The sequence below is a fragment of the Diabrotica virgifera genome, chromosome 4 (genome assembly GCF_917563875.1).
Source record: "Diabrotica virgifera virgifera chromosome 4, PGI_DIABVI_V3a".
Taxonomy (NCBI): Eukaryota; Metazoa; Arthropoda; class Insecta; order Coleoptera; family Chrysomelidae; genus Diabrotica; species Diabrotica virgifera.
In genome coordinates this window covers 95,635,656-95,657,610 of record NC_065446.1, presented here as the reverse complement: position 1 = coordinate 95,657,610, position 21,955 = coordinate 95,635,656, and the positions used below count along the sequence as shown (strand labels likewise).

At 33.0% G+C, this 21,955-nt stretch overlaps 1 protein-coding gene across 3 annotated transcripts in view; it reads right to left on the bottom strand.

The window, feature by feature from the left end:
* Nucleotides 1-21,955, bottom strand: part of LOC114329806 (receptor-type tyrosine-protein phosphatase N2) — a 277,330-nt gene that overhangs the window by 19,678 nt on the left and 235,697 nt on the right. For 2 of the 3 annotated variants that reach the window (XM_028279035.2, XM_028279034.2), the window contains exons 9-12: nt 14,525-14,668; nt 8,551-8,791; nt 7,162-7,390; nt 1,932-2,289 (exon numbers count right to left, since the gene is read on the bottom strand). In XM_028279035.2, coding sequence (XP_028134836.1) covers nt 1,932-2,289; nt 7,162-7,390; nt 8,551-8,791; nt 14,525-14,668 — 972 coding nt within the window. The remainder of the gene's footprint in view (nt 1-1,931; nt 2,290-7,161; nt 7,391-8,550; nt 8,792-14,524; nt 14,669-21,955) is intronic. The other variant, XM_028279036.2, reaches the window with a different exon arrangement.

Here is a 21,955-nt window from a genome sequence, read left to right as displayed (position 1 = left end):
TGGCGGTACAGGCTCGTTTTTTTAATATTGTATTTAATTACAGATGAGTAATTTCCACAAATTAATATATTTTTCAAATTGGGCTCTGTACCGCCATTCTTTATTATATTACGAATACTTGTGCCAAATATCTCGAAAAAATATTCAAAATTACTGCCGCAATCTTGGAACGCGTTTTCGCTACCTGTTGATCGCTACTGTTCCTCTTAAGCAAAAGTCAATGTTTATTTGTGCAATAAGCTTTTATTTCCGTTTTCTAATAGCAGTAAAATGTATTTTAAATTAAATAAATTACATACATTCTTCTTTCTGTTGTTTTTTTTGGACACCTTGTATAATTAATCATGTTATTGTTTATATTATTGAATAGGAAATTAAATAACCTTTCAAATGAGCTAGCACTCGACTTCTATTCTATTCCCATTTAAAAAAAAATAGTCGATTGCGTCATCACGCCCAAATGGATGACGTCACGAGTACGATATATATGTCAAAAAATCATAATTTAAAAATCGAATAACTTTTGCATTTTACATTTTTTTCTAATTCTGTAAATAAAGCAGTTTACAGGGGGGTCAAAATATAGTGAATAACCCTGTACATTCACTGGGACTGACCGACCGGCTCTGTCCTGTCATACAGCTGACCGACTATAATAACTTTTATTTATATTCAATTTAGAATGTGTGTACTGATTTTCAGCCTTAGTAAATTGATTGCATTACCTTCGTAGGAAAGCAACTTTGATAACCTATCAGTAACCCCTGTTCTACGTTTCGCTTGACCGACCGCAGTATGTTTCTCTACACAATCACAGTAATCAACTGTGAAAAAACTAGCTTTAGTAAATTCAGAGAGCTTTTTCGGCGCCGGCTCTATGTCTATTATTACAGTAGATAGATGAAGTATTGCTGAATTTAAACGTAGCAGTACAAGCCTTGATTGAATACGATCCACGTCGAGGACGTACAAAAACAGCAATAACACCAGAAATCGTAGAAAAAATACAGGATATCGTATTGAAAACTCGGCAAGTGACTGAAAGTAATTAATTATAAACCCTTGGCATCTCTTTGTGCATTGTAAGCAATATTCTGGCTAATATATTGAGGTTCAAAAAGCTGTGTTCACAATGCCGCATTCGCTAACAACGGAACACAAACTCATTCGAATACGATTTTCTCGGCAACATTTATAGCGTTTTAAAAAGGATAAAGTAGATTTTGTGCGTCGATTCATCACAATGCATGAGACTTGGTGTATCACCATGATCCTGACCTGAATGAAAACGAGAGGCTACAGAGTGGTAGAAGCTGTTTTTTTTGCTCCGAAACAAGTTCATGTCCAGAAATCGGCCAAGAAGGTTTTAGCATTAGTTTTTGAGATGCGAGAGGATTATTTTTGTGAATTACCTGCAAAATGGTAAAACAATAAATTCTGGATATTATATTTTAACCTTTTAGACTAACTGAAGGAAAAAAATCATGAAAAAAATCCATTTTGCAAAAGAAATCCTTTTTCATCAGGACAATGCACCATGTCATATGAGCATTTTACGTTTAAGTTCGAATTGTTGGAGCATCCACAGTATTAACCAGTTTTGGCTCCTAGCGACTTCCATCTGTTTCAATACCTAAAAAAATTTATTCGTGGAAAGCGTTGTTCATTAAATGATAGTACATAACAGCTGTGGAAGCGTATTTTGCAACCCTTCCAGGTTATATCCCTTCAGTGATGGAATTATTAAATTAGAATCTCGTTAGAAGAAATGTACCTAATGATGTTCAGGAAGACTATACTGAATAATAAAGAGTATTTCAAATCATACAATTGTGTTTTTCTAATCGAACCGCAAAACTTATTGAACAACCTAGTACATATTAGCATTAGTGAATAGTAGACCATTTTAAATAAGTTATCATGATTAGTACCTGTTGATATATCCATATTATGCAAAGCTGGTTCCTCGCTCCAGGATGACGTACTTGATCGACTCGAAGGACTCTGCTCTGATTCTTTAGATAATGAGGTAATTCTTCCGTGAACCGTATCAGTAGCCGGCTGACCCTTGGTTGCCATTCTTGCCCTACAAAGATCCTGGTAGTCCTTACTTGCTTCTGTGTCCGGTTTTGATAACCCTTGCAGTTTATCTTTCAACTTGATGTGTCTCCTAATAAGTATCAGAATAGCAGTTGCTACAATCATGGCCGCTAGAACACCGCATACCATAAAGACGACGACGTAGAATTGAGGGTAAGCTTCTGCAACGACTGCTTTTTCTACATTTTCCTAGAAAACGTTTAGACACAAATTTATCCAAGGTAAAAACATAAAATGTTTTATGTGTTTAACATAAAATTGTTCAAATCTATAGGTATGTGGTATGTTGTATGTGGAAGGAACCTGAAGCAAGAAGCATGTGGAATTTTTATAAGCGGTCAAATGCACAAATAGGTGAATATGTGAACAACAACAATTGAGAATTTGATATATTAGAATATAATGCTAATATTCCTACACAATTATTATTAAAGGCTAAAAAACTTCATCTTTACTTTAGAAATTACATATATATGATGTCCGAAAAGTAGTGGAACGGTCGATATTTCGCGAAATGAAGATCACATCGAAAAACTGAAAAATACGTGTTCAATATTTTTTTAAAATCTATCGAGTGACATGAAACACATAGGATGGGGGTACCTTTAAATTCTTTAATGGAAACCCCCAGTTTTTATTGCAGATTGGGATTCCCTACGTAAAAGTTAGCAACTTTTATTCTAGAGATTGTGGATAGATGGCCCTATAATTGGAAAATATGATGTATCGTGATAACATAGGTAAATTATCGAAACGGTCTAATATCTCGAGAAATAGACTTTCAAATGAAAAACCAAAAAATACGTGTTTAATATTTTTGTGATTAACTATGGGAAATAAGCCACAATTAAATTGAAAAATAATTTTATTAACATTTCGACGCCCAAATCGGGTATCGTTGTCAAAATACTACTAAATTAAACAAAAATGTTGTTGCAAAAATGTTGTTGTAAAAAAAAGTAAAAAAATTATATAGAGATATATAAATCAATTATATTACAATTTACGACAAACACAAGTTCATTTTCCAATTAGTATAGAATATCTACTAAGTTGTCATAAAATGGAAATATTTAAATTACTCATAAACTACTTGAAAGAAACAAATATAATCATTTAAGTGAAATACGTATAAATATAACAAAACTAATAAATTGAGGTAAAAATAAAATAAAAATCTGTGGCTAACGGACTCGCATCCAAGCCATTTTTTCACACACACACACATAAAAAAATTCTTCTAATAATTTATTTAATCTGACTCATTTATATTGGCAATTCAGACGTATATTATACATTTTAAAGTAGAAGACTTTAAAATGATATCGCCAATATTTATGAGTTGCGTTCCTGGGACGACTTTACTAAAAGATAGTTCATACGATTAAAGTTGGGATTGATTTCAGGTAATCGAATGAACTAAACTTTCGTGCATAGAAATCGGACCACCTAAAAATTTGGTCATATTTGAAGTCTCGTATTTCCTAAACCTGTTGGCCGATTTAAGTGATTTTCTTAATATGTTATAGCCTTATTCTTCAACAATATCGCTGTAATAATATTATTGCTAAACAGGTAAGTATTATTTTATACCGGGTGTAACAATGATAGTGTGTTTTTTCCTCAAATTTCGGAACACCCTGTGGAATATTCTAGCGTATATAAAATATTCAAATTAAAACTAAACTGAACCCTTGGGCTTTCTTAATATTTTGCTTTTTGATTCATTCGCTTGCGTTGGATAGTAAAAAAGTTAGGTATTTTAACAACTAGCAACGTTCTTCGTCATACAGGGTGTTTCTAAATAAGTGCGACAAACTTTAAGGGGAAATTCTGCATGAAAAATAATGACCGTTTCATTTATAAACATATGTCAGCAAATGCTTCGTTTTCGAGATACGGGATGTTAAATTTTTTTTACAAACTGACGATTTATTAATTACTCTAAAACCGGTTGAGATATGCAAATGAAATTTGGTGGGTTTTAAGAGGTAGTTATTGCACATATTTGACATACAATTAAGAATTTTATATTCACCACTGGCGTGCATACGGGTCATATTACCCGGCTATGTTTCCCGTATGCACGCCAATGGTGAATATAAAATTCTTAACTGTATGCCAAAAAATGCACAATAATTTTTTCTTTAAACCTACCCAATTTCATTTGTATATCTCATGCGGTTTTAGAGCAATAAATAAATCGTCAGATTGTACGAACAAATTCAACATCCCGTATTTCTCAAACGAAGCATTTGCGAACATATGATTATAAACCTAACGGTCATTATTTTTTCATGCAGAATTACCCCTTAAAGTTTGTCGCACTTATTTAGAAACACCCTGTATTGATGAGGAACGTTGCTAGTTGTTAAAATACCTAACTTTTTAATTATCCAACATAAGCGAATGAATCAAAAAACAAAATATTAAGAAAGCCTAAGGCTACAGTTGAGATTTAATTTCAATATTTTATATACGCTAGAATATTCCTCAGGGTGTTCCGAACTTTGAGGAAAAAACACACTATCATTGTTACACCCGGTATAAAATAACACTTACCTGTTTAGCAATAATATTATTACAGCAATATTGTTGAAGAATAAGGCTATAACATATTAAAAAAATCACTTAAATCAACCAACAGGTTTAGGAAATACGAGACTTCAAAAATGACCAAATTTTTAGGTGGGCCGATTTCTATGCACGTAAGTTTATCTTTTAGTAAAGTCGTCCCAGGAAGGCAACTCGTAAAAATATAAGTCTTCTACTTTAAAATGTATAATATACGTCTGAATTGCCAATATAAATGAGTCAGATTAAATAAATTTTTAGAAGAATTTTTTTACTTAGCAACAACATTTTTGTTTAATTTAGTAGTTAGTATTTTGACAACGACACCCGATTTGGGCGTCGAAACGTTAATAAAATTATTTTTTCAATTTAATTGTGGCCTATTTCCCATCTAAATAGTTAATTATAAAAATGCCACAAGGAAATAGCTTCAGAACAACAATAATATTTTTGTGTCTTGACACGAATATAACTTTCCGCCCCATCCCCTGGAGGTAGGGGGGACTCTAAAACTAAACTCTAAACTCAACTCTAACTCTAAAAGCTCAAATAGGAAACCTCGTTTTTTATTGTAGTTTTGGATTCTTCATGACAGAATAAGTAGGTAAAATTTATTCGAACCTTTTTTTAGAATTGTTGATAGATGGCGATAATAAATTGTTTTTTTCCGATTATAGCGCCACCTATCAACAATTCTAAAAACTATTCACAACAAAGAGAATTCCATGAAAATACAAATATATATTTGGTAAATATAAACCGGAAAGTCAACGGACTTAAAGGAAGGCCACGAACGACAACTAATTAATGTCATAATAAACGATCACCAGCATCTTGGTGTCACGTCACGGGGGGCGGCGTCAGACGCTGAACCATGAGGATTAAAAGACAATAGTGCAGAAGGCCATACCGCCACAAGGGTCATAACATCAAAGAGCAAGATAAAGCTTATAAAAGCAAATGGATATATTAGCACCGGTCTACCCCAAAATCCCGACAGCCAAAATCCCGACAGCCACAATCCCGACGGCCAAAATCCCGACACGCCAGAATACCGACAGGCCAAAATCCCGACAGGCCAGAATCCCGACAGGTTTGATAAGTTTCTTTTAACATATAATTACATTTCTTTCTTGTTTTTTGTTTATGGCCATCTGTTTTTTATTTTTTGTTCCTAAACAAAAGTATTTTGTATTAAAAGTATTAAACAAAAGTCGGAATTTTTACTTATGCGAGGATTGTTGCATGTTATGATTTTGGCCTGTCGGTATTCTGGCGTGTCGGGATTCTGGCGTGTCGGTGTTTTGGCCGTCGGGATTTTGGCTGTCGGGATTTTGGCTGTCGGGATTTTGGGCGGCACCGATTAGCACCCACACCTATTAGTAGGGGAGGAAAGTATGCTAAATTTGCAGTTACTCGAGCGTTATGGGGACCTATTGGGTTATGAATGTTAGGTCCTGAAACCAAAAAAGTTAAGTAAAGTTTTCTATTGAAGTGGGGACTTTCCATTTTTTAATTTAATTTTCCAATTCCAACAATCGATTTTTCCGATTATAGCGCCATCTATCCATAATTCGAAAAAATGTCTCAAATAAAAGTTACTTATTTTTATGCACCGAATCCAAATCTGCAATAAAAAATTGGGGGTCCTATTTAATATTTTAAAGTAACCCCTTACTCAACCTCCGTGGGGGCTCGTGTTTGGTGTCATTCGATAGATATCTCAATAATATAGAATACGTGTATTTTGCAGTTTTTCGATCTGATGTTTAATTCGCGAAATATCACGGGGTTCCTATTTAAAATTTTAAATTTACACTTTTATTTTTACATATTAAATACATATTATAAAAAAATATTTTTAAAATTTTTACCGAACACATATTGTTTAAAAATATTGAACACATATTTTTTACTTTTTCGATCTGACGTTTATTTCTCGAAACATTTGCTTTTTTCTTGTGAAACTTTGTGACTCACCCAGTTCCTTAGGCCCCGCTTAAACCGTCAAATTTTTCAAATATACACTGTTCTGTACTTAGCTTACCTTATCTTACTCTGACGATTTCGAGTTTTTCTAAGGATATATTTTTTTTCGGGCTCCCCTGAACGAACTCCCCTGTATTAAGATCCAATATATGGTAGGGGTACATTTTCAGGGTACAAGGTTTCTCCCCATGTCATAATCTGATGCGCTCGAGTAACTGCAAAAATCCGCGCTTGGACTCCCTTGCCATATTAAACAAAAAATGAAGTGCGTCTTTCCATATTTTCCCGGATAAGTTTGTAAAATAAAAAGCTAGACAAGCGGAGGTGGGGACAAATTAGATATACCATAAGCCACATTGAACTCACAGGAGAGTTGTCGTAAGTTCTCCCTTATGTGTGAATTTTTTAAAGCAAAATGAAAAGGTACAATGAAGGGGGACATAAAAGCGCGGTGTATATATGCCTATATGTTCACGATCGCATGGACGTATTTTTTACCTTGTTATAAACTGTTGTGCGTTTGTGTGTTCGAAGAATATTATCTTTTGTAGAAATCCAAAGCCATAGGTGAATGTTTACCTTGTTTCCCACTCCAATAGCTATTATTTCAACCCCAGTTGCTTGTTCCAGTTTGCCCTTCATGCTCTCCAACAATTTGCCAACTTCAGTAGCATTTAATCCTCGACTATTTGGTAGAACTTTGAAGGCTACAGAATCAGCAAAAGTTCTAAAAATATATAATGCAATAAATATACTATATCACAATATAAGATATAACATATAACAATATAAGATAAGCAGATGACACCGTGATTATGGCAAGCTCTGCTGAACACCTCCAATTACTACTTAACAAAACAAACAGTTTCTATTAAAAATATGGATTAAAAATGAATATAAAAAAGACTACATATATGATAATAACTAAGAAAACAAATATACAAACAAGCATTCATTTGGGAAATGTACCGATAGAAAGGGTTAATAAATTCAAATACTTGGGAATCTGGATTTCAGAAAATAGTGATTAAACAACAGAAATAATGGCCATGATAGTGTGACACAATTATGTCACCTTAATTTAAAGAAAGATCTCGACCGGGTTGTTTACATATCTTTTTCTAATAATTGTTCTTTTGTTATTGTACTATAAAATTCGATTTTACGTGCTTTAAGTTATTATGTAAATACTCGTAACTCGTTTATTCTGGATCATTCTTTTGTATTCGAGATGATTAAGCATTGTATAAATAAGAGGGATTTTGAAATTAGCAGTTAGTTGTGAATTTGAATACGTTTGATATGTATCGGAAGCGATAATTTTGAACTTGTAATTATGTAAATAAATTAATAGATTTAGTGTAATACATAAATTAGATATCGTAGTTTGTAAAATAAAAGATATATATTCAGTGTCTTTCATTTATTTAGAAGTAAGTTATTAAAATAAATAAAGTCAACTAAAATTAAACTTAGTGACTAAAAACATAAATAATAAAATAGTAAAGTCAACCGCGAGCATGGATACAGAAGAAAACGAACACGGAAATATTGCAAGAAATGAGCAAAGAATACGAAATAATAAACACAATAAAAATAAGAAAGCTACAATATCTGGGACACGTAATGAGGGGACAGCGATAAGAAATGCCAAGACTGACAATTCTGGAAAGATAAGAGAAGGAAGGAGTATAGAAAAAAGGAGAGTGTCATGACTGAAAATTTTAAGAGACTGGTTAAATGCAGTTCTATAGAACTCCTCAAAGAAGCGGTAGATAGAGTAAATATAGTGATGATAATATCCAATCTCTGATTGGGAGATGGATAAATATGCTGTTTTGTTAAACCACCATTTTGAAACTGTTGAATTTGGAAAATGTATCTTACCTTCCATCCGCAAAAACTTTAGGATCTAATTTCAAGATGTTCGAAATGTTCTTGATGATATTATTTCCTTGACTCCACGATGTTAAGATATTTTTGAGAGTTACATAAACATATTCCAGATCGGCGTCTCGTCTCTGTTGTGGTGGTTCCATGTCAGGATATGGATGAGCACCGCGAGGTTCCTTCTTCATCATCGATGGTAAGAGTATGTCTTTGGGTTTAGTGCGTGGTTCGATTTTACCTATATAAAGAAAATTAATTAATTTTTGTCATATTAGTGTTAACTACATCTTTAATAATCGTGGACAAAGAGAGTATTGATAATACCTGGAAAAATTACATACGAAATTTATTTTTTGATGAGAGGGAGAACCAGTCTCCAATACCTAGGGAAACGGGACCACCGACATATACTACCGACAGAAATAAGAACAGCCATAATAAGTGGAACCTCGATTATCCGTCTCTCCATTAACCGTCACCTCTGTTAACCGTCAGGGTCCGTACATAAGTTGTATTGACTACATAAGCAAAAATTGAGTGATCAATTCATTTTGTTTCAGCATTGGAATAAGTCAAACGAATCGTTTATTTGTGATGAGGAGGCAAACGGCTATCGAGTGCTGACAGATGATCGATGAAATGGCAACAGAGGCGGACGAAACAGATTGAGAAGCTGATACACAAATTTGCGTAAAGAAGCTAGAAAACTGCATCATACATGCAACAATTCATCGAGTGGTATTCTCGACTGCGCGAGAAAAAGAAGCCAATAATGTAGATTGCATGATCTTACGCCGATTAAGAAATCCAACTGTTGCAAAATGTGATGCAACAGTAAAACAAACAAAGATTTCCATTGGATTATTTTATCCAAATTGATGTACAAACACAAATCCCTCTTAAATTTTCAAACAAAACATACAAATAAAATTTGAGAGATGTACTATGAATTTTTAATGTTTTTTTCTAATGTTCTGTTAACCGTCTTTTCGATTATCCGTCATACCCTTGGTCCGGTGCCCTGACGGATAATCGAGGTTCCACTGTATCACTAAAAGAAGGGAAAGCTCCAGGACCACACGGAGTACAGTGTGAATTTCTTAAACTTCTTGATGATGAATATTTAAGAATACTATGTAAGATTGGCTAGTTTCAGAAAACTAGATTTCTGAAAAATATTAAATAACGCCTTCTAGCTGGCATATTACTTAGTAAGCTGGTTCGAAATTATAACTCTTACATTGACGAAAAAGATTTATTTTCAACAAGACCAAGTTTGCAAAATTCGATTTAGCAGAACCGGACTTACAGCCATTTTTTTATAACAAGGTTTCCACTCACCCCTACCTCTTATTTGCAAAGGTAGACTTAAACTTGTGAAATCAAATATGCGCAGAATTTTATGAAGAATACGATGATCGGATATCCAGTGTATCAGGCAAAGTGATTCATTAGGCAAATTTTGTAAAATTTAGATTTTTTAATTTTTGATATTCAATTACGACCTCTAGCGGTGAACATACAATTATGAAAATAATTTTCCCGAGACAGGCTTTTCCCGAGACAACTTGTGTTATAAAAATTTTTTTCTCAAAGCTGTACTATAAACGGATCCTGAGATATGGCCGAGAGCCATTCTTATTGGGACAACCGGTCCCAATAAAAATACAGTGTCTATTGTTTTATTGTTTATTTCTTGCTAAAAAACTCAGTCAAACTAAAAAAAATGTTTTGTCTTGTCTGATGAGAATCGGTCAGGGTTAGCCGGACTTCCGGGTTATCGGAGGCCGACTAATCGAGGTTCCACTGTATTACTATACTGGGTTGGGATAAAGTATGGAACCATGCAAATGTCTTTGAAAGGAAAGGAACAATATTTATGAAACTTTGCATGCAAGTACAGTGAGGGATGCAGTACAGTGCAAAAGGCATCTGTTGCCATAGTTTTTGTTATTACTCCACTTCCGGTTTCACCGGAAATACCCTTAACTTATTTAATTTAAATGGGACACCCTGTATATTTTTGCGGATTTTAAAAGAACTTGTTATTTTTAATTTATACATACCAAATTTGGTAGAAAAAATTGTTAAAAAGTGTCTAGATAAGTTTTTGTATTAATACAACGTAGTAGGAAATAAACGAGTACCATCTATACTATTCTATACTGTAGATTAAAATAGTTGTCTACATGCACTGCATGACTTATTTGAATTTAGTATAGTAGGTAAACTGTTACTGAACTAATTGACAAAAATAAGTCGTATTAAAAATGGTCCATTTAAGTGAAAAAGATCGTATTGAAATATTAATGATAATCGGTTATGGTGAATTTTTATTTTTTGGAAGTGAATTTTCCAAATCGATGGATTGGACGTAGAGTATTCATAGAGCGCCTGCTCGTTCTCCGGACCTCAACCCGTTAGATTTTTTTCTTTGGGGTTATCTAAAATCACGTGTTAACGTTAGGCGACCAAGATGCTTGCAGGATTTGAGACAAAAATAATTGATTAATGTGAACTAATACGTGGAGAAATCTTGCAAAAAGTGACTCACGAATTTATTTATAGGCTTGCACGTTGTCAGGAGGTGAACAGCAAACATTTTCAATATTTAAAATTATTTTGTTTATTTTTAATATCATTGGTCTAACGTAAATAAATTAACCTATTTTTTAACTGGAAAGAGATTTATTTTTTGTTTTAATAGTTCTTTTCTTGGTATGTATGAATTAAAAATAACAAGTTCTTATAAAATCTGAAAAAATATACAGGGTGTCCCATTTAAATTAAATAAGTTAAGAGTATTTCCGGTGAAACCGGAAGTGGAGTAGTAACAAAAAATATGGCATCAGATGCCTTTTGCGTCACTGTACTTCCATGCAAAGTTTCATAAATATTGTTCTTTTAGTTTTAAAGATATTTGCTTGGTTCCATACTTCATCCCAACTCTGTATAAGGCTCAACACTCAGAGATATGAGTGGGAGCGCAAAGCGCATTAATACTCGTAAGCGTATGAAATGTACCTGGTGGTTCATAAGGGTCTTCAACCTTAAGGGAGGGGGGCATTTATGAAGAAAGAGAGAGAGAGAGAGAGAGAGAGAGACTTTGCTGATAATGCCTTTCTGTTAGTTCAAAACAGAGTAGTAATCCGGTCTATATACCCATTTCAAATAACAAAAATTGCCGGAGAGCCAAATTTTGGTGGAGAGCTAGGGTATACCATAACAAATAAAGTTTAAAAAGTCCCCATCGATCCCATGTGTGCGTCAAAAGTTATTCGGGGTCAAAGGTCAAAATTTGAGATTTTTTGGATTTTTTTCGAAAACGGTAAGTTTTATCAAAAAAAAAAACCTTAAACCAAAGTTGTAGATCTTAAAATTCTCTACAAAAATAGTCCTTACTATTTTTTTCCTAAGAGTTGCCATTCCTGAGATATCGCGATTCAAAGAGTCACATTATACATGATATGCACACGTTTCCACACCACCTCACCTGTGAGGTAGTGTACTCGGCGCGTTTATTTTTACCGTGGTTTCCCCTGTAGGCCTACTCCACTAACTGTTTTGACAATTTTAGGATAATTTAAGGAAACAATACCGGTCAAGTTCTAGATATTACCTTATTATTGATATTGATTATTGACATTGCTATTGATTATTAGGTTAACTATTGTTTTGATTTCTTTAGATATTTTAATCAGATTCATATTCTTGAAAGTCTACTTCAACAGCCAAGTCTTCTTCGATTTCATCTTCTTCCTATTCCTCTTGCTGGATGTTCAAAAATTGTTCAAATGTGACTGAGTCATTGGTCTCTCATTAAAATGGTTTAGATTTAAAGGTTCTAGGCCGAACAGCTGTCATGATGCAGTGGCTAATATTCGTACAAACTAATTTTAGATGATCTAAATTATTACGCTTGTTTTTTAAGATGACTTGTTCCAAAAAATATGACAATGATTCGGGAATATCGTTATTTATATCCTCGAACATTCTACCTGATGGGGGGTACATAGTATTATCGAAAGCACAAGATTCTTCACGAACGATTGCTGCTGCGGCTTTGAAAGTTTTTAACCGCTTGTCTTTTTCATCCAAGTCTTTTTTATCAGACCAGACTTGACTTAAAATATCTTGGTAATTGTCAATAAAACAAATAAATGTTAATTTTCCAGGCTTTTCTGTAATAATAATTTGACTACCATACTTCAATTTCAATCGTATTTTTATAGTTCTGTCATCTAAAACTACATCTTGACAAACATTCCTTAATTCATCCAACGAAAACTGGCAATCATCACTCGTTTCTATGAATTGAAACATTTTCTCCATCGGAGAGTTTACAGTTTCATCTTGTGGACGGCCATTTTTACGACCAGTATTAGGTTTTAAGAAAGATTTGTAACAACTGTCATGGTATTTTGCATCAGCAGCGACTAAATCATACTCAAAATTAATACGTTCAAGAACAGCCTTCGAAACATTATCAGAACGATCTTTAGCTAATTTCAACAGGAATTCTTTGAATTTTAGTGTAGTCACGTTACGAATTATTTTTCGAAGATGCTGTGCTTTCTTTATCTCAGATTCTTCATTGGCGTCATTCCCACAAAATAAACAGTATTTTTGAAACAAAAATGTGATTTACTTACTCGCGTTCTAGTATGAGGTGGACTTACTTTTGAAGTACTAGCCTGTTCCTCCTCACGTTGTCTTTTCACTGCAGCGATTGAAGTTTTCCGAATGAATGATTTTCTGCAATTCACGTGTATTGTAACGGATTTTTGAGTTCTTAAATACTCAATAAACTCATCACCTCTCTCGACACCAGCCTCGATTAAATTTGGCATTCCACGATCAACCACAACTGTTTTAGTTTCACTTAAAAGTTTATTGCAAATAAAGCAAAACTGAGACATTTTTAAAACTATAAAATTGTACAAATAACGGTAACGGTACTAAATGGTAGACGCTTGTAATAAGTACTTATATTCACTTGAACTGAACCTTTAGCACTAAAAGAAACAGATAATATTATGAACCAGATCTACGGACAATACTGTAGCCATTGCCTATAATAGACAATCTGTTCTTTTTTAAACAATGGTATAGCCAAATGCTTTTCAAGGCCACGTGGATAGAGGAAATTCAGTTTGGGACTGATTATCTTTTGAAGAAATATTTTCAGAATAGTATAATATACTATATAAGAGAGACACAAATAGGCATTTATACTTGTCTTAAGGGCCACATATATACGTGGCTTATATGTGCATATAATGTATAAAGTAACTTTTAAAATCGCGATATCTCAGGAATGGTAACACTTAGGAAAAAAATTGTAAGGACAATTTTTGTAGAGAATGTTAAGATCTACAACTTTGGTTTGAGGATTTTTTTTGATAAAACTTACCGTTTTCGAAAAAAATCCAAAAAATCTCATATTTTGACCTTTGACCCCGAATAACTTTTGACGCACACATGGGATCGATGGGGACTTTTTAAACTTTATTTGTTATGGTATACCCTAGCTCTCCACCAAAATTTGGCTCTCCGGCAATTTTTGTTATTTGCCAAGCATTTTGATGTCTAAGTTGACCGGATTATAGGAACTCCGAAGTGATTATTATTTTTGTCAAAAAGTATTTAGAAATACTTCTCTTCAAAGAGACCTTGAGAACATGTTGATATGTCAACTCGATGAGGACGGCATTCAATAAAAGTAGAAATCCACGTAATTTCTGTATTCATAAAAATATTATTGTTTCGTTATGACGTAAAGTTAATAATACAAGAATTAAGCAGTATAAAAAGATCAGCATAGAGGGCGCATATATCATCTAGAGAACTGCGTTACCTACAAGACTTAGAATAACAGAAAAACAACTCTATTCTACTACAAGGTGCATAAGAAAAAAGATTGTTATTATTATTTGTTTGTAAAATCAAATATGTATAGCTTTGAATTTACCTTTGTTTTCGTTGATTTCCGTTAATGAGTCAAATGGTGGTCCAGGTTTTTTCACATCCAATCTTTCGGGTCTTTTGAAAGCCTTATACTTCTGTAGAATTTGGTTTAAGTTATTTTTCAATAGTCGATGTTGAGGAACATTTTCTGTAATACAAATTGTTACTTACATCTAAATTTAATCATTAAGGGGGTGCATGGTTTGGAATATTAAAGTTTTATTATTATTTAAAAAAAAAAGTGCATAATTTCATAGGTCTGGATCCCGCGTATGAAAAAAAGTTGATTAATAGCAAGCTGAGTTAATAGCTTAAGGGTATCTAGTCGGACAAACTTTGATATATCGGAACACTTGAACAGGGGAAGTTTTAATTGTGGAACAGGTTAATAATTTGGAACGGTCAGACCACGAAAACGTCACATGTATTTTGTCCGACAGAACTTCCAATTGATTTGTTACCCTTTCATTAAACTCTCATGCAAAAATCTGGCTGCTATTGATCACCAAATGGGAATTATAATGAGTGGAACACGTAGAATATGTCAAATGACAGGAATTATGACAGGTGATAGATAGCAGTGTGATTTTTGAATGAGAGTTTAATGAAAGGGTAACAAATCTATTGGAAGTTCTGTCGGACAAATAGTTCCAAATTTTTAACTTGTTCCACAATTAAGACTTCCCCTGTTCCAGTGTTCCCATATATCAAAAGTTTGTCCGACTAGACACCCTTAAGCTATTAAAAAATTTTCAGCTTGCTATTAATCAACTTTTTTTTCATACGCGGGATAAAGACCTATCAAGAATACTCTCTGAAAATTTCAGATTGATCGGAGTAAAATTGCATGATCATGCATGATAAAATTGCATGAACAGCATGCTTGAGCGTAATGAGAAACGTTCAACAACTGTTCGCCTTCTCTTTTGTGGATTACTCTGCCATTCAAAAAACATATTCCGATGTGCATCACTTTACGATTTAACAGACAAATAAGAAGATGAAGGTGAAGTTGTCAAAACTTTAAACGTATTTTTCTCAATACTGCATTTTTAAAGGCGGTGGAGATTGTAACTCGAAAACTACTCGACCGATCCACCTGAAATTTTGCATATATTTTCATTAGACATTTCGTGAGGTAACGTTGTCGAGATATATTTGTTTTTATGCCTATTTTTTGTTTAGAAATAATAAATATGTTGATTTTCACCCTTTTGTTAGAAAGAATTTCGTTTTTTTTTTCTTCCGAGTGATACAAGAACTTAAAAATAGTCAAAAATACAAAACTTCACAGAGTTACCTCGAGAAACTCAAATTAAAAAATCTTTTTGAATTTTTTATTTCACATAATCCAGTAACGAGTTCTAATGTCCACCCAAAAAACCTATTTTTTTGCGGTGTCTGCAAAAATTTGCCACCGTTGGCTTATTTTTCAATACATTTCCTTGAAAAATTTTTTGGATATTGTGTGAATTTTAGTTAATATGCTTATTTAATTTAAAAATAAAATAATTATATTTAAAAAAAATCACAAAAATGTGCTTGAAATGTTGATTTCAAACCATACCCTCCTCGTAAATTAAAACATAAAATTTCTAAATTATATTGTTAACGAGGTAATTTCAAAGAAAACCTTCTAGTGCAAGAGGCAGCGCTGAAAAATTTCTCTGAATTTACTAAAGCTAGTTATATCACAGTTGATAACTGTGATTGTGTAGAGAAACATACTGCGGTCGGTCAAGCGAAACGTAGAACAGGTGCTACTGACAGCTTGTCAAAGTTGCTTACCTGCGGAGGGAATTAACCCCATTTACTAAGGCTGAAAATCAGTACACACATTCTAAATTGAATATAAATAAAAGTTATTATAGTCGGTCAGCTGTATGACGGGACAGAGCCGGTCGGTCGGCCCCAATGAATATACAGGGTTATTCACTAGATTTTGACCCCCCTCTAAACTGCTTTATTTACAGAATCATAAAAAAATGTAAAATACAAAAATTATTCGATTTTTTAATTATGATTTTTTGACATATATATCGTGCTAGTGACGTCATCCATCTAGGCGTAATGACGTAATCGACTATTTTTTTAAATAAGAATAGGGGTCGTGTGCTAGCTCGTTTGAAAGGTTATTCAATTCTCTATTCAGTAATATAAACATTAACATGATTGTTTATACAGGGTGTCCAAAAAAAAATTAAATTAAATTAATTGTTTAATCATTAATCCAAAAAAAAAATTTGGACACCCTGTATAAATAATGATCTTAATGTTTATATCACTGCCTAGAGAGAATAGAATAACCTTTCAAACGAGCTAGCACACGACCCCTATTTTCATTTAAAAGAATAATCGATTACGTCATCACGCCAAGATGGATGACTTCACTAATATATGTATGACTTCATGTAATATATATGTAATATATGTATGATAACTTCAATAGTATATGTCAAAAAATTATAATTAAAAATCGAATAAATTTGTACTTTACAGTTTTTTTCTAATTCTGTAAATAAAGCTGTTTACAAGGGGGTCAAAGCATAGTGAATAATCCTGTACATTCATTGGGGCCGACCGACCGGCTCTGTCCCGTCATACAGCTGACCGACTATAATAACTTTTAATTTATATTCAATTTAGAATGTGTGTACTGATTTTCAGCCTTAGTAAATGGATTTAATTACCTCCGCAGGTAAGCAACTTTGACCAGCTGTCAGTACCACCTGTTCTACGTTTCACTTGACCGACCGCAGTATGTTTCTCTACACAATCACGGTAATCAACTGTGAAAAAACTAGCTTTAGTAAATTGAGAGAGATTTTTCGGCGCTGCCTCTCCGTCTATTCTTTAATATAATTAGACTAAAAACTGAAACAGTAAAGAAAAGTATTAATGAATTAAACAAAAATGTTGTTGCTTAGTAAAAAAAATTCTTCTAATTATTTATTTAATCTGACTCATTTATATCGGCCATTCAGACATATATTATATATTTAGTAAAATTGTGGCTTATTTCCCATCAAAACTAGTTAATTGCAAAAATGCCACAAGAAAATAGCTTCAGATCAACAGTAAAGAAAAGGTGGTAATTTTAGATGATAAAAAAAAAGAATATGGACGGAAAATGATTGCCATCAATTCATCAATTTGTTAACCAATTTATTGAAAATGTTTAAAGATAATACATGGACGTATCTATAATAAATTGGAGGAATACCTATGTAGGGGACACACAGTTTGGTGTCCGTAACGGGTTTGGAATTGGAACGACAGAGGCATTATCTGGGATGAACATACAGGCTCTTAATATTAAAAGAGGAGTACGGAAGGGATGGATATTGTTGCCCCTGCTTTTCAAAGTTTACTCCGAAAAAATAATTGTCATCCACTTTGTGAAGAATAAGAAGGAATAAGACTGTAATTCTTATTGATAATAGCTTGGCCATGCGATAAGAAATAGGAAAGCAAAGCTTTTGAAATTAATAAACGAACGAAAAATAGAAGGCAAGAGGGGACTAGTAAGACGTAAACATTCCTGGGTAAAAAATATAAATGATTGGACCGGTTTAAACTTACATACACTATTTCTAGCTTTACAACACAGATACTAACTGATCAAAACTGATTAAGTATTTTCTATGGGAAATAAGCCACAATTTTACTCAAAAATGAATTTATTAACGTTTCGAAGCCCAAATCGGGTTTTAAAATTGTGGCTTATTTCCCATAGAAAAAACTTAATTATAAAATTGCCACAAGGAAATAGCTTCAGAACAACATCAAAACTGATATCCAATTGACACAAAACGTGGATATTAGGATAAACAACGTCGCCATGATTCTTAAGAGGCTATATCAGTACGTCATCAAAACGGAAAACGCGTTCCAAGATTGCAGCTTTAATTTTGAATATTTTGTTGAGATATTTGGCACACATATTCGTAATATAGTAAAGAATGGCGATACAGAGCCCAATTTGAGGAATAAGTTATGTGGAAATTACTTTATAATTAAATAAAATATTACAAAAACGAGCCTGTACCGCCATTAAGAAGAACAAATGAATACATTTTCTTCAAATAAACTTTTTTATCCCATGCCTAGATTTTGTGTCACATTGGAACTACGGTATGCGGCAAAATAAACAGTACTCAAATTCGTATGCCTATAATTCATATGTCAGGCGGAAAAACGTACTGAATGGTTTAGAAACGTCGTTATAACGTATGTGAATGTCGTGATAATGTTAGGTGCTTCAGAGTAGTTCTCAGTTTTGCAGAAAAAAATTTTATGGTGGAGTACTATTTTCGGTAATACGCAAAAGCTCACGAAAACGGTCCAAGTTTGAAATCAACAATGGTTTCAGCAGGATGAGGAAACCTGTCATACTGCCAGGGAATCTCTTCTAATACTGGGCGATCTGGCGATCATTTTGGGAGTTGCCACTCACCACATGACAGAACTAACGCCACCAGATGCGTACATATGGGAATTAAAGATTTTTTCGTGCCAGGGTCAGTAGCGGATCTAGAAATTTGCCTTGGGTAGGGACATTTGCCTTAGGGAGGAACTTCCAACAAAAAACCAACCAAAAAACATAAAAAAGATAAACACAGATTACATAAAAGACATAAATAATACCTTATAGGCATTAAGTTCCCTTAATTTTCCTAACTAGCGTGTTTATTGGGTTGAATTTGTCTTTATGTGGTTTCGGTTTCATGTCAGCTAATAGATTTTTTTGTTTGAACAATTTTTTTCTATAATTTTGGACCTTGTTAGGGAGGAAATTTCCTCAATTTCCCTGCCCGTAGATCCGCCGCTGACCAGTTGGCATCTTCAGCATCTGTTTTATCGGGAACGTGAGTCGTCGTGAATAATGTTTTTAAGGCTATATCATGTATATTATACATATAAGTAATCATAAACCTTTAAATATTCATTTCAGTACTTTCATTTTATTTTGCCGCATACTGTACTAAAATTGATTATCTACAAGAAGAAACGAAAATATTATAACTAATATCTGATTAGGCAACATAGAGAAATAGTCACTGTCATTTTGACAAAACTACGTCGGTTTTCTGTGTAATAGCACGATTCTCTTTACTGTTCTGGTATCTATATCGATACCTCTTCAGTGCAGTAGTGTATTATTTTCGTTATTGGAATTCGTTAGTGTTGCTCCATAGGGAAGTAGTGTCTGTTTATAATTAATTTTATTATATTTTTGTGTGACAGAACTAAGTTGTCGGACTATTTGAAAAAATAGATTATTATATAAAGTTATAGGAGGATTTTTTATTCTAGAAATACCATCAATATGTAGTTTAAAATTTAAATTTTAAATTAAAATAAAAAACCAAAATACACACTTTTAATAAAATTTTCACCTCTTTTAGTTTATTTTTGTGAATAATTATTTACTCATAATAAAATTGTTTTCTATTACTTCCATTTAGCGCGCCTATAAGTATATTGTCACAATATTGAGCCTTCATCTAGTGTCAAATACTGACGACGCATGCACTGTTGCCAAAGTTTCGCAGAACTTTCGAAAAAGGATGTGCTACTATCTCCCGAAGTAGTATTGATGACGCGCTGACGTGGCCTCATGAGGGGGGGAGGATGTGTTTTGGAATTTTCGATTTTTATTATTGTAAATGAATGTGCATAACTACAAGAATACTCTCTGAAAATTTCAGATTGATCGGAGTAACATTACCATTACCAGAGATACAGTATGTTTAATATCCCTACCTTCGACTCGCTTTGTCGCGGTTTCGCGCCAGCACGTTTGAGCGTAGTGAGAAATGTTCAACAACTGTTCCCCTCCTATTTTTGTAGATTATTTCGCCATTCAAAAAACATATTCAGGTGTGTATCACTTTACGATTTGACATACAAAAAGAAATTGAAAATAAAAGTTGTCAAAACTTAAAACGCATTTTTATCAAAACTTCTCTTTCAAATGCGGTGGACATTGTAACTTAACAACTATTCGTACTCCATTAAAATGTTACATTTTTTAAGCCGTACCTTGCATTTGTTAGAGGAGTCAATTTTATTTCTTTAAGGTGTAGGGGGGATCAGTAGAAGCTTATATATATATATATATATATATATATATATATATATATATATATATATATATATATATATATATATATATATATATATATATATATATATATATATATATATATATATATATATATATTTATGCACAGATATCAAAGTGAGGTCCTGACATTACGCGCACTTAGTGAGGACCGGTAGAAAACGTAGACATAATCGTTTCAACTCTTCATAGTGACCTTGACAAGTAAATAGCAATTAAAAAATGACGAGTATACACAAAAAAGATTACGTATATGTGCCCCGTATTGTTCAAGTATATTGCCACCCGAGTGAGGCCATTACACGCAGCTATTAAAGTGAGACTGTATATACTTTTTCGTTATGCGCACAAAGTGAGGACAACTTTACGTGTATATTTCCTTACAGCTCATCAAGTGAGGACCATACAGTGTTGTCGATAAATATGAGATTAATCGTTTCTACTGCCTTTTTCTGTATAACACAGTAAGAATTATTATTGTTTCGTTGTTTCAGTCACTTGTAGTTATAAGAAGGATGTGGACTCTTTGTTCTTGCTCGTACTGTTTGTTAATTTTATAACATTTTAGTACCTCAGCATTAAATCACGGTAGCCTTATCGGAGACTAGCGTTAATAAAGAAATAGTTTTATATTTTTTAATAATTTACGTTAAAGATGGATAGGAAAGCAAGAATTTTGAAAATAGCGTTAGTTGAGAACAATAATAATCAAAATGGAGGATACAGTGATAGTTCAGTTATGTGAAATTTATATTGAACTTAACATATAAATATAAAAGCCCGACTTTTGATCTAAGGGGAACACAGTTTTTACGGTACATACATATCTGTCATTTGTCAACCCCCTCCCTTCCATTTCCCCCACCCCTTATTTTTAAATAGGGAATAGGGGCGTGTGCTAGCTCATTTGAAAGGATATTCAATTCTCTATCCAGTATTATTAACATTGACATAATTATCTATACAGAGTGTATTTTAGTATAGGTACTGTTGCCCCTGTCGATTTTCATTTTGAAACGGCAATTTTCCAACCTTAATTTTAGTATACAAGATGATTTACTTAATTTAATTAAACTTAATGTACCTTTTTTACTGACTTAATTTTACAGTTATTCCACTAGATGGCAAATACAGTGAATATGATCATATGTTTTATTTCGAATAATCATTTTAAAATAGTTTTAGTTTTCTATTTTCTCTGAAAATTGTTGCAAGCTTCTTGTTCTTATACTTAAAATCATGTCACTACAAATTTATACGAGACTACATATTAAGAGTATAGAAAGTATTATAATATATGACATACAT